Source organism: Schistocerca americana, chromosome 2 (genome assembly GCF_021461395.2).
Source record: "Schistocerca americana isolate TAMUIC-IGC-003095 chromosome 2, iqSchAmer2.1, whole genome shotgun sequence".
Taxonomy (NCBI): domain Eukaryota; kingdom Metazoa; phylum Arthropoda; class Insecta; order Orthoptera; family Acrididae; genus Schistocerca; species Schistocerca americana.
In genome coordinates, this window is record NC_060120.1 from 955,947,276 (window position 1) to 955,961,376 (window position 14,101).

A 14,101-nucleotide genomic window follows, 5' to 3' on the forward strand; every position below is an offset into this window, starting at 1 on the left:
CTGTAGCTGCTTCAAATTCTGCGGCGAAGGCAAGTCCTGTATGGCACGGAGGTGCTCTGGACTCTGCTGTATGCCTTGTGCATTGATTACATGTCCCAAATATGGTAAGTCACGAGCAAAAAACACACATTTGTCCTTCTGCAAGCGAAGACCAATTTGGCGCAAGACCTGAAATAATGTTCTGAGATTGGCTAAATGTTCTTCTTCTGCCTTTCCAGAGATCACAATATCGTCCAGATAGTTTGCTGCAGTAGGGACCGAGGCACAAACAGTTTGTAGATATTGCTGAAACAATGCAGGGGCGGATGCACACTCGAATGGCAGTCTTTTGAACCGATACAAATCAAGATGCGTGTTAACCACCAAGACGCGCTGAGATTCGTCGTCCACAGGTATTTGCAAGTACGCATCTGCCAGGTCCAACCTCGAAAAATATTTACCCGGGCACAGTTTGTCAAAAAGATCTTCCGGGCGGGGTAAAGGATAAGTTGCAATCACTAGTTGTGGATTCACCGTTGCCTTGAAGTCCACACAAAGTCTCAATTTACCGGAAGGTTTTGGCAAAATTACTAAGGGTGATGCCCAGAGAGAAGCTTGCACACGTTCTATCACACCTTATGATTCCAAATCGTGTAATGTTCTTGCTACCTCATTACACAATGCGTGGGGAACATTGCGCGCTCTGAAAAATTTTGGTTGCGCGTTTACTTGAAGGTCCAAATGTGCTTTATAGTTCTTAGCGCAACCAAGGCCCGGTGCAAAAATGTCAGCAAATTCTTCACATAGACGAGAAACACTGTCTGAAGGCACAGTCTGGTTCACTGATAGGACCTGATTGACGATAGACAAGTTAAACAACTGAAATAAATCTAAACCAAACAAGTTCACTGCAGAAGAAGAACGAAGGACGTAAAAAGACACAAGTTTTGTTTGTCCCTTGTATGTGGCAAGAAGGCTGCACTGTCCTAACACTGGGATATACTGTCCTGAATAACTAGTTAGCTTAACATTTGCGGCACGCAAGGGAGGTGTGCCCAGTTGTTTGCATGTGTCGTTATTGATCAATAAAACTGCAGCTCCGGTATCGAGCTGGAATGGTATCACATGGCCAAGAATGTCCAAGTCTGCAAAAAGTTTATTGTCCTGCTGACGACAAGAGCGACTGTCTCGTGCAATTTGAACAGACACTGGTACAGAACCACATTCTAATTGACGTGATTTCCGGCGACGTCGACGCACACTTTTTGTGGGACGCACACAGTCACTGATAGAGAGAGTGGCACTGGGCGGAGTGGAATTAACTACATGAATGTCCATGGGCGAAGGTTCACGAGCCTGAGTATTCTTGGTCCGATTCCGGCGCGAAGCAAAGGGCCTGGAATGGCGGTGAATGTCCGATCTGAGCTTTTTCTGGCAAACACTCTGAACATGTCCTTTTTTATTACAGAAAAAGCAAATAGCGTGGCGTGACGGGCAATTCTCACGCGAATGGCTAGTAGCACACCGCGGGCATGATTTTAGCACTGCATTTGCTTGCTGCCGCGGGACACGTGGTTGACAGCTTGGCGGCAGCTGCGCGGACGAGCGCGAGGGCTGTTTACTGCTCCGTGCAGCTCGCCCGGCGGGCTGGTTAACGTGACACACGGCTGGCGAAGTTTCAAATGATTCCTGAGCAAAGTCAAGTGTGTCTTGCCTATCCAATATGTCTATCAATTGTTGAAGGGAGGGATTGACTAGTTTCAAAATCTGTTCCCGTATACGAACATCAGAAACGTTCTGTGCAATTCCATCACGTACCATAGTATCTGAATAAGGGAGTCGACATTCACACTCAAAAGCACAATCCCTAGTAAGGCCTTGCAAAGTTGCAACCCACTCCTGATTAGTTTGACCGGCCGTACGTTTTGTACGAAAGAACGTATACCGTTTGGCAATTACATTGACTGATTCCTTGAAATACGCATCTAATGCAGACAAAATTTCTTCGTAGGACAGAGTTGCTACGTCGCGGCGGGGAAATAATTTCACTATCACATGGTACGTCTGCACCCCTACACACGCCAATAAGTGAGGCTGCCGCTCATTACCTTGAATTCTCTAGGCGGCGAGATGGAATCCAAATTGGCGTGACCACTCCGTCCAGCTCTCCATTGCTGCATCAAATGGACGAAAAGGTGGTGCAACTGCATGTTGTGGCTGCGGTAGCGGTGGAGCGGCGGCGGCCGCATCATTTTGCATTGCACGTTGACCCTGGACGAGCTGTCCAAGGGCATCCAATAACGCCTGCGTCTGCTGATTCTGCAAGCGATAAAATTCGGACAGTACATCTGGAGATTATGGCGAAGCCATGACACAAGTAAATTAGGGCAATACGAACGCTAAATCCTCTTTTGAGACTCATCGCCAAAAATGTTGTGTCTAGACAAGACAGCCTAGACACAATGAGAGGAAGCAGAAAGGCACGCGCTTAAACTCACGCAGGCTGGCGTGAGGTCTGAAACAGGATACGTAATGAATGCTATAAAGAAAAGTACGTAGCTGCTGGAATACTTAACTTTAATCCACAATTGGTGAACATTGATCTTGTTGATACAGTATTATCATCTCAATATAACTTGGTGATGGCGCCTTGCTAGGTCGTAGCAATTGACTTAGCTGAAGGCTATGCTAACTATCGTCTCGGCAAATGAGAGTGTATTTGTCAGCGTGGCGTCGCTAGCAATGTCGGCTGTACAACTGGGGCGAGTGCTAGTACGTCTCTCTAGGCCTGCCGTGTGGTGGCGCTCGGTCTGCTATCACTGACAGTGGCGACACGCGGGTCCGACGTATACTAATGGACCGCGGCCGATTTAAAGGCTACCACCTAGCAAGTGTGGTGTCTGGCGGTGACACAACAAGAGATATTAAAATTCAACGTGAAAGGATAACAATGATAAGATTCACTGATGAGATTACTGTCCTGGGCAAAAGTGATGAAGAATTACATGATCTGCTAATGGAATGGATAATCTAATGAGTAAAGAATATGAATTGAGAGTAAATCGAAGAAAGACGAAAGCAATGAGAAGTAGCAGAAATGAGAACAGCAAGGAACTTAACATCAGGGTTGATTGTCACGAAGTAGATGAAGTTATGGTATTCTGCTACCTAGGCAGTAAAATAACCACATGGACGGAGCAAGGAGGACAACAAAAGCACATTAGCAATGGCAAGAAGGGCATTCCTGGCTGAGAGAAGTCTACTAATATCAAATATCAATCTTAATTTGAGGAAGAAATTTCTGGGTATGGACGTCTGGAGTGCAGAATTGTATGGTAGTGAAACATGGACTGTGGGAAAACTGGAGCAGAAGAGAATCTAAGCATTTGAGATGTGATGCTATAGACGAATGTTGAAAATTACGTGGACTGAATAGATAAGGAATGAGTAGGTTCTGTGCAGAATCGGAGAGGAAAGGAATATGTGGAAAACAATGATAAGGAGAAGGGACAGGATGATAGGACAACTGTTAAGAGATGAGGCATCAGAGGGAACTGTAGAGGGCAAAAACTGTAGAGGAAGACAGAGATTTTAATACATCCAGCAAATAATAGAGGACGTAGGTTGGAAGTGCTACTCAGAGATGAAGAGGTTCGCACAGGAGAGGAATTCGTGGAGGACCGCATCGAACCAGTCAGTAGACTGATGACCCAAAAAAAGCACTGTATAGTCGGCTAATAACGTGCACAGCTGTTATATTCATGACGAACGAATTTAATGGTTCTGAGTTTTATAGGAGCAACTGCACTGAATAGGATGCTGCTTACATTGTACAAACAGGTAGGATGTTTAAGACGAGATTCTGCAAACATTTATTGAACAAAACTGATCAGGCCATACACCACTTGGTGTTTGCTGAACATTTGAAAGCTAGCCGCCATCATCCGTCGACATTAAATAATTCGAAAATACATCATTCACAAAAACTGGTCACAAGCGAAAATTCAAACTTTGCTGCAAACTAAAACTGCTTCATTACGGCGGACTTCAAGCACAAGTCACACATGATATTACTGTCATAATTCAGTTATTATAAAATATTTTTAAAAGAAAGAAACAGCCTACATACTGGCACTATTGATAAAACCAGTGGGTTAAGCAGCAGTTATTAAGTTCGCAACCGTGTTTCTTTCGTTCCATTTACAAGCCTCTTTCCTCATTAAGTAACCACTTCAGAGAGATGGGAATATAACTTTGGTGTATGAATCAAAAAGACGATGCCAGTCACTAGGGATGTCAGTTACTGGAAGAGGTGTCATGTACTAGGGAACGTAGCCTTTCATTCATTCCATCTGCAATATATTGGCATAAAACCAGAGAGAAAGAATATCAAGGAAAAATGACAATAATGCAAGCTGCACTGAAACTGTCATGGTTCCCTACTGGCTATTCCTTAAATTCAGGGGAAAGACCGTATTGCGTGTATCTACGCCGTGCCTGAAATGCTGATACCAGAGTTAAAATCACACTATCGAATGTGGAAAGCGCTTGCACATGAGGAAACAGATATTTATCAAACTTCGTGGCGGTGTTCATCCCAATACGGGTATTGCTTGACTGAGTTTCAATTCGAATTCGTTGCTGTCTTCTTTTGTCAGTTCAGAGTCGCAGATAACATGCAGCTAAATAGCTATACAAAGTTAGTTTGTTCGTGGGCAAGCTAATAGCTATCACAGTAGCTAACAACAAATTATTTGTATTAATATTACTGTATTTCGTATAAAGGAAAATGGTCACACGTTTATATCTACAATTTACTGGTATGTAAGGTAAGCTTAAATGGTTTCTGTTCCTCAAGTATTATTGTGCAACAGCACTAAATGCACCCAGTAAAAGAAAACTTTTGTAGACGTCGAGAGTATCCATAGAACGTAGTCACAACTGTAATGATACAAGTCCTGAGCGCTGAAGCTCAAAATAAATCAAACTATGTTAAACCACAAAATAAATGAAATTTCTGAGCATGGATAACTCACGACAAACAGTACACACTCTCACAACAGTACATGAGGAAACTGATAAAGTTCGAAAAACCACAGAACGCCGAAAAAATCTCAAGTGCCTTCAGCACCCACACATTAAATTCTAAATTAAAATGGGTACGCGAGGCCAAACAGGGGTGTAGACTGACATTCATGATCCCAAATTCAAGTATTCCACTCCAGTTTCTGATTATCTTTATATAACCATAAATTGCACTCTCTCTATGGCTAGTCATTAGGCTCAGACTGTTCACCAGTACAGTTATTCTATAATCGCAAAAGTTAGGAGTTATAGGTTCAGATGGACACTTCTGTGCTGATTGAAATAGAGTATTATCGGGGGTTGTACGGTTAATAGTTCACTCAAAGTTTAGAAAAAGGTTATCATGATGGAAGCACACTTTCATCATGTGATTATCAATGCTTCATATTTTAAAAGAAACGTGGCATCTCATCTTTTTGTAAAATGAACCGTTCGTTCCGTGAGTGCAAATACTTTTGTCATAGATACTATACAATTTGAATTAAGGATTACTTTGGTAAATTACAAAAAACTTACATTGTAAATACTTTGATATATTAGAAGGTCTAGTTACTAGTGACTATAGCAGTCTTCCATTTTAAATTAACTTATTTTTCTACCGATTCTACATGTACCCGACATATCTCAATGAGATACTTAGTTGGTGAAAAAGATTCTTGTACCTTATAATTCTTCCCTCCCACACATCACTATTAAAATTCTCTGTCTTTGCATAAGTTCTGAAAGCTTCATGAGGCGTAATATACACAAAAGGATAACTTTTTACTTATCTTCATTTTCTCTTGTTGTTGGCTCCAGTTGTTGCGTCTAGGGGTACATTATTGCGGCTGAAATTTTGACTCACTGGGTTACAGATGACTAAATAACTGATGAAGTACTATCTGTTGCTATGATTTTCTTTTATTTTGTCCCATTCTTCTACATCACATCGACTTTACAATTTCCGATTTAGAACATAAATTCACAATGTTGCTGAACAGATTATAAATTCGTCTGCATCCATCAGAGGCATGCACACTGCCCTTAAATTCTGCGGTACTCACAACATTCCAAAGAGTTTACAAAGCAAAAGAGTTTACAAACTTTCTTGACAAAGAAGAATCATCACCAAGATATAACATTATTTTATAAATGAATCCAGAAATAAATTTAATGATTAGTGTCAGAGTGTGCCATTAATACTAGGAATTTTAAGCATGCCAGGAATTTCGTAGTTTCAAATACTTTTTTGAAAGAAGAGTAATTTTAACCGTTAGAACTCATACATATCGACAGTAACAAATTATTAGAAGAAGTAACAAATTAATTTCTTTTTATACATTTTAGCCTGAAATATTATACATTGTATACAAAATCAATTGAAATTCATTTAGTTAAACAGCTGAGAATATCCACCTATTCAAGAATCGATAGTACAAATGATATCGGTTATTTCTATATAAAAAAGGTAATGTTAGAGGAGAGTGTCCCATTGCAACCCCGCCACATGTGTTTTGATGAGCTTCTTAAGCTGACATTTTGATTAATGTTGTCAGCTGTAATCAATTTGTAACGATATCTGTGTTACATCTTTATTCGACTTCCTGTAACTTTAGTGATTTTTATGAGACCTATATAAATGTCCGCTTAATTGAATAGCACGTCATGCTTTTTAGTAAGAGATGTCATGGGCCACTGTAAATGTTTTGGTGTCCTGAACGCGAACATATGTTGAAAATACAATAGCCCGTCTACCACCTTCCCTCGTCAATGGCCTGACACCCGACTTCTGGCACTAAATCTGTTTGACAGACCCACAGGCACTGACAGTTGCCCTCTTAGAGTTTGGCAGAATACAGGATATGTCATACTTAGGTGTGAGCATGCCATATGTAATATTACACCCTGTATGTTGCGCAGTATCATTCTTTTTGCTGTTTCCTGCAGTACAGATAAACTTCAACGAACAGTGGAAGATCTCATAAGATTATGGTTGGGAATGAAGGGCTTCAAATGTGTCCTAATAACACAAGATCAATGTGTTAAGAAAATCTGGAAATAAATTTGTAGAAAGTAACGCTGACTTCATAAAACTAGCTCTGAGTCTATTAAGAATTTGAAGACAAGGCCTCATGCAAAAGGGAAGAAACAAACAGAAGGGTCCCAATGATCTGAAGTACTTCTTTCAAAACACATAAGACTGCAACAACACACTTCTGATATTTGTGAAAACTGAAGTTTACTTTCAGTGTATGTATTGCCAACTCTGATTTATGGCAGTGGGAGATGGACTTTAAATGACAAAACATTTGAAAAACTATGGTGATCCAGTGAACAATACAGAATTGCGTGGGAGGATAGTGGATATTAGGGGGCAGAAATGGGATAGTGGACTGGGTGACGCAGACGGTCACGCTATGAATTAGAAATGAACAAAGAAAATGGGTATTTAGAGGAGAAACCCTTGTGGGGCGGCGGGTAATAATCTAATAATCTCCGTTACGTCGTTACGAAAAAACACTTAAATTGTCTGTGCGTGCTTTACACTTACCTTCGCCTTTAACAAGGGTCTTAAAACTATTTTTGCGGTCAGCCAGAAAGCGATGGAGAACATCATGACCTTAATTTCCAGTCTGCAAGTCTCTTTGTGCCCACTGAAAGAAAAAGTTCTTACTTGCTGTTTACTCAGCAGGATCAGGAACTATGACTATAAATAAAAGTTTTGAGTTTTAACTGACTGATATATTTTGTGAAAGTTCATATGCACAAAATATAAGTCTTAGTGTTCTATCTTATGTACCTATCGGATACAGCACTGTTAACTGTTCAGAGGCGACCTCTACGGAAGGTTCCAAGTGAAATAGTCTGTCGCCCTGACTTATAATCAGCAAACGTTAACTGCTCGCCTTAAAAGTGGAAAATAATCTTCGTACTTGATACGCGGGTTTGGCAACACTATGGGTGGCACACAAACAGTTACATCCGTGAAATCGAAGTCATTCAGGAGAGCGTACGGTTCTCATGAGTTCACTTACTACTTTTATCGAAAACCCAATCCTGACGTCATCCGGGGAACAATGCACTCAGGTGTTTGACTGACGTGAACAGACTGGTATCTCGGTGCGAAGTGTGTCTTCTCATTGTCTCTTTGCTTGCAGTTATATAGCGGCGAAGCGGACCGCCAAACGGAACATCTGCCATCAACGGCCCTAGGCACAGCAGGCAGTAATTAAATGGCCTCTTCATCGAAAATTTATTAATTAATATCTCCATGGACTAACAAATAACAGTACTCTTAACTTTTATATAAACAGAGTTAAGTTTGCATATGTTACTGACAAAGTTTTACCTCGACTGCATTGAAACTTTATCAGTTAGTATTTTTTGAATGGAACCGACAGTAGAACGTGACCTCTGAACTGCCTCTTTAGGATTACTTGTAATTATTATTACTTACGATACAGTCTTGAAACTTGGTACAGTTGTATTATTGCATGAATATAATCGAGTGCTACAAGTAGAACTTTCTGTTACAAGTACAAATGATACTTTATCTATCATGAATAACGACATTTTCGTTCTAAATCTGGTTTTTAGTAAATAACTTGAAAAGGAGTATGCATATTGGTGTCACATATATAATGTTTTCACATGTAACTAAGATTACATACGAATTTTTGTCTTTCAGAGTCTAATATTTAGCGGCTTCAATTTTTCTTAAAAATGCCAATTTTGGCCGAAATATTGATCTGATCAAGTTGAGACATGTAGCTTTTAGGTGGTGACAAATATTTGCATATTCTGAACAATTTTTAGCTTTGTAGTCTTATTATTCAGTGCTATTTATTTTTTCTTTAAGATAATATATTTTACCTAACATATTCATTTCGTTATTCTGAGATCTTACAATGTTAACATTAATATACTTAAGTCTACAATGGCGAAGTTTGGAAAAGTTATTTTAACTTTTAATTTCAGGCGGCCGCTGCGGCCGAGCGGTTCTAGACGCTTCAATCTGGAACCGCGCGACCGCTACGACCGTAGGTTAGAATCCTGCCTCGGGCATGGATGTGTGTGATGTCCTTAGGTTAGTTAGGTTTAAGTAGTTCTAAGCTCTAGGGGACTGATGACCCCAGATGTTATGTTCCATGGTGCTCAGAGCCATTTGAACCATGTTTTAAGTTCATTCTTAGATGAAAACGCGGTTCTTTGTATGTTAAGCACTGGCGCATTATGATCATGTGGCGCAGGTTGTAATCAACTGGGGTAAGCACAGGTACACTCACTCGCCTCTGCACCTCTTACAACGATACAGCGTTTGTTTAGCCTCACCATCATAGGGAATAGTATAGGGAGGAAAGAGGTAGAGTTGACAGTGTGGATAAATACTGACACTGATCCGTTTGTCTAGGGGAAGGAGTGAATTGCAGTTTCGTTGGTAGAGTTTACAGAGTGTATATATGAGGTTGAGAAAAAAGTATACCTGGGGTCCATTTTTCATTGTTAATAGAATGGTTTAAGTGCACTTTCTTTTTAACGGTATGTGAGCCATAGGGATTATGTAATGAAACTTCGTAATGCTCTTATGTCTGTGACTATATTGGTTCCACATGTCAACAGTAATCTTGTACACGCAGGGACGGCACCTCCACTTTGGAGGGTTGTCTTCCATATGGAGCAGGGCGACAAGGATTAGATAAAGAACCTTATTAATGCTGTTTTATTTGTGTTTGTGTTGCTTTCAGATGGTAACCGGCAATACTGTACACACAGTAACAACGTGTCCCCCTTCAGTGTTGTGACTTGCGTGATACAGGGTAGGAGAGAATGCATAATGAACATTTGTAATGGTGAAGTGTTTTTGTTAGTGTTGGCTGCAGATGACAGGCAATGCACAGAGAACTTCGGCGCCTTGCTTGACAGAATAGTTGCATAATGAGCCTTTTTAATGGTTTTCTTGTGTTTGTTTTAGATCCAGATAGCATAGAGCGATGTTGCTCATGTAACGTCACCGACACCAGACTGGGATGCTGTGCCAAGCGTGATCGGTCACCGTACAGAAACAGCTATTGCTTTGCAGATGGCTGCAATGGCTCCAACATAGATTTGTAAAGAGAAAATGATGCTGATGACATCTAAAGTACGTCAGGACGTCACTTCTGTTATCTATTACGTCTTCTGTCGACACACGTATGCTTACTAAACTGAAGTATATTGCAGCATGCCACACATATGTTTAAAACATTTAATATATACTAAATAAACTGCAGAATAAAATTTACCTGGATTTAATTTCATATATATTTACAGCCTTTATCTAATCATCATCCGTGTCCTCTGCAGATTCAGTATCAATTGTGGGACATTTATGAGTCATAATTATAGGAGAGCAAAAGAGACCTGTTCAGGAAGGACACTCATTCTGTAAATTTTTACAAATAACTGGTAGAGTCAGAATATGACAAGTCTATTTTCAATACTGTGAATGCCAATAACAGAACGGGCATTTGAAGCTGTTTGTTATGTATTACATTCTGCAACAGTTTCAAAACTCTTAATGTCAGGCAGTAACTATGTACTAAAGAATAAATGAAATGTCTCTCTGGATCATTAATATTTGAGCTATTCAGAACCTTTTTGAATGAACAGTTTATTTCAACATATATATTCCACTGATTAAATACTTTTGCATAACTAAAGTTGATTATTTGTAATCAAAACCTGGACTGTAGAAATACGGAACTGTCATCGAAACCAATTATAAATTTATTCGAAAAATCTGAATAAATGATTACTGTAGTCTCAGAGAGATAATGTCAATATTGACTCAACGGAAAATTGCTTCAGTAATTTACTCAATTTTATCTCAGTGACAGTCTTCAATTGAGATCGATATGAAGAATTACCGACTTTATTCGTCAGATGTACAGAGGTAATGTATCTTTGATCATTTTTGAGTACATCTTGTTCACAAAATAATAAACAACCCAGATTCGCTTCCTTGCCAAATATACCTTTGTCTGATGCTGTGACAGTCACGTAGTAAGACAGTTATCGCAGTGAAACTGAGTAATCCACGGACCTTTAGCTAAATGTTGTCGGTACTGCTAAACTGAGAAGAAAGGTAAGGACATTATTTCATCTTTATAAGAGCTTTAGACACGGCCAGGCTATCACATATTTTGTAGGGACGTTCCAAATTCTATTGACAAACTATCAAAGATTTATTAACTGAATTTTCCTTCTTTGCTTGGCAGAGCATCAAAACGTATTAAAAAATAAAAGCGCTTCCTGATGTTCCGCAAAAATGTACTGGCTTTCGGGTTCGTAGGCCATGTTTAGTATATTTATTTGGTCATGGGCTGACTTCTGGCTTCTTTGGGTATTTTTAGGGCATAATTTAATGTCGCAAGCACTGTAATAATGATGTGCATCTTCTGCAGATATCAACTGCAAAGAAGATACAAAAAATGATATACAGTGCTTACATACGAACATATTGTTTCTTCATCACATAGAGATAATAGCATTAACAAAAAAGGGGAGGGGAACAAAGTTTCTGATGTGGAGATTCATTTAACAACTGATGAGAAACAAAATGATTTTACGGTTTGAATCTAGTATTTGTAATTAAAATATACCTTAAAAAAGTGGAAAAGAGGAAACTGAGTCTGATCCTTTAATACTAAGCTGTCAATTTGTGTCATGAGTTTGTTGATTTCCAGTATTTCCAGTAGGACCACATTTTTACTATTCATATTTTAAACTTTACATTCTACAGCATACAAAAGGTTTTCTGTTAAAACAATGTACGGCAAAGACTGAAATTTTCTTCCTTAATCTCCAGCTTCTCTCGTCTTTAGATAACCTAACTTCCACAGCACTGCCTGACTGATCAATATATACTGTATCACACTGCTTCTGTATAATTTTATACAAGTCACTCTGTGCCTATTTGTCTTTACAATTGAATCAAAATCTTTACTATTACATAATAACTGTTGGTTACGAACAGGTGTTGTCGATGTTTTATCTGTTGTTAACTGCCACAGTTTTTCTTTTTGACGCAATATATTTGGTGGAGACCTGCATTTACGCCTTTACAACACCTGTTCACATGCAGGTTTAAGAATAAAACAATATCTAAGAATGTCATTCAGCTATTTTGAACATAGGCGATTGCATTGTCTGAGTGAACCAATTCCTCCTTAGTCCTGTCTTTGAACATCTACCAAACGTTCTGATGGCAGATTTCGTTGAACAAATACAATCCACCATCAAATTAATAAACCACGGTATCTTAAACCAATAGCTGTTCTTGTTGTTATTGTTGTTGTGGTCTTCAGTCCAGAGACTCGCTTGATGCAGCTCTCCATGCTACTCTATCCTATGCATGCCTCTTCGTCTCCGAATAACTACTGCAACGTACACCATTCTGAATCTGCTTAGTGTATTCATCTCTTGGTCCCCCTCTACGATTTTTAACCCTCCACTCTTCCCTCCAATACTAAACTGGTGATCCCTTGATGCCTCAGAACGTGACCTACTAACCGATCACTCCTCCTAGTCAAATTGTCACAAATTCTTCTTCTCCCCAGTTCTATTCAGTACCTTCTCATTAGTTATGTGATCTACCCATCTGATCTTCAGCATTCTTCTGTAGCACCACATTTCAAAAGCTTCTATTTTCTTCTTGTCTTCACTGCTTATTACCTTCGTTTTACTTCCATACATGGCTACACTCCATACAAATATTTTCGTAAAAGACTTCCTGTCCCTTAAATCTATACTGGATGTTAACAAATTTCTCTTCTTCAGAAACACTTTCCTTGCCATAGCCAGTATACATTTTATATCGTCTCTACTTCGACTATAATCAGCTATTTTTCTCCCCAAATAGCGAAACTCATTAACTACTTTAAGTGTCTCATTTCCTAATCTGATTCATTCAGCATCACCCGACTTAATTCGACTACATTCCCTTACCCTTGATTTGCTTTTCTTGATGTTCATCTTATATCGTCCTTTCAAGACATTGTCCATTCCGTTCAACTGATCTTCCAAGTCCTTTGCTGTCTCTGACAGAATTACAATGTCGACAGCGCACATCAAATTTTTAATTTCTTCTCCATGGATTTTAATACCTACTCCGAATTTTTCTTTTGTTTCCTTTACTGCTTGCTCAATATACAGATTTAATAACATTTGGGAGAGGCTACAACCCTGTCTCACTCCCTTCCCAACCACTGCTTCCCTTTCATGCCCCTCGTCTCTTATAACTACCATCTGCTTTCTGTACAAATTGTAAATAGCCTTTCGCCCCCTGTGTTTTATAGCTACTATCTTCAGAATCTGACGGAGAGTCTTTCAGTCAACATGGTCAGAAGCTTTTTCTAAGTTTACATATGCTCGAAACGTAGGTTTGCCTTTCCTTAATCTATCTACTAAGATAAGTCGTAGGGGTAGTATTGTCTCGCGTGTTCCAATATTTCTGCGGAATCCAAACTGATCTTCCCCGAGGTCAGCTTCTACTAGTTTTTCCATTCGTCTGCAAAAAATTCGCGTTAGTATTTTGCAGCTGTGACTTATTAAATTGATAACTCGGTAATTTTCACATATGTCAACACCTGATTTCATTGGTATTGGAATTATTATATTCTTCTTGAAGTCTGAAGGTATTTCGCCTGTCTCACACATCTTGCTTACCAGATGGAAGAGGTTTGTCATGGCCAGCTCTCTCAAGGCTACATGCTTGTTAATGTGAATCTTGTGGCTCCTGCATTATACAGATTACTTAAATTATATAAAGATGGTATTCCATTATGCCCATTAGTGTAATCCATTTCTGAACCTTGTTATTTACTATGGAAAGGTTTACATTATATCACTTAATAGGAAACAAGTTTGATACCTAATTTCAGTAGCAAGAAATAGATGGCTGTTATTGATAAAATTAAAGATATGTAAATCCAATTCAGTTGTAAAGAAATATCGTTAGATGTCACTACCTAATTTTGAAATGTTCCTACTAATGAGTTTACAAACATATTAACAGATC

The 14,101-nt window shown here is 39.2% G+C and overlaps 1 protein-coding gene across 1 annotated transcript in view; it reads left to right on the forward strand.

Annotated features, from left to right (window-relative positions):
- The window catches only part of LOC124595782, a 56,772-nt gene extending 46,119 nt beyond the window's left edge, over positions 1-10,653 (forward strand). Inside the window, exon 3 of the mRNA XM_047134668.1 lies at positions 10,016-10,653. Within this exon, the coding sequence (XP_046990624.1) occupies positions 10,016-10,155 (140 nt within the window). The 3' untranslated portion in view covers positions 10,156-10,653. The remainder of the gene's footprint in view (positions 1-10,015) is intronic.
- The last annotated feature ends 3,448 nt before the right edge of the window (positions 10,654-14,101 follow it).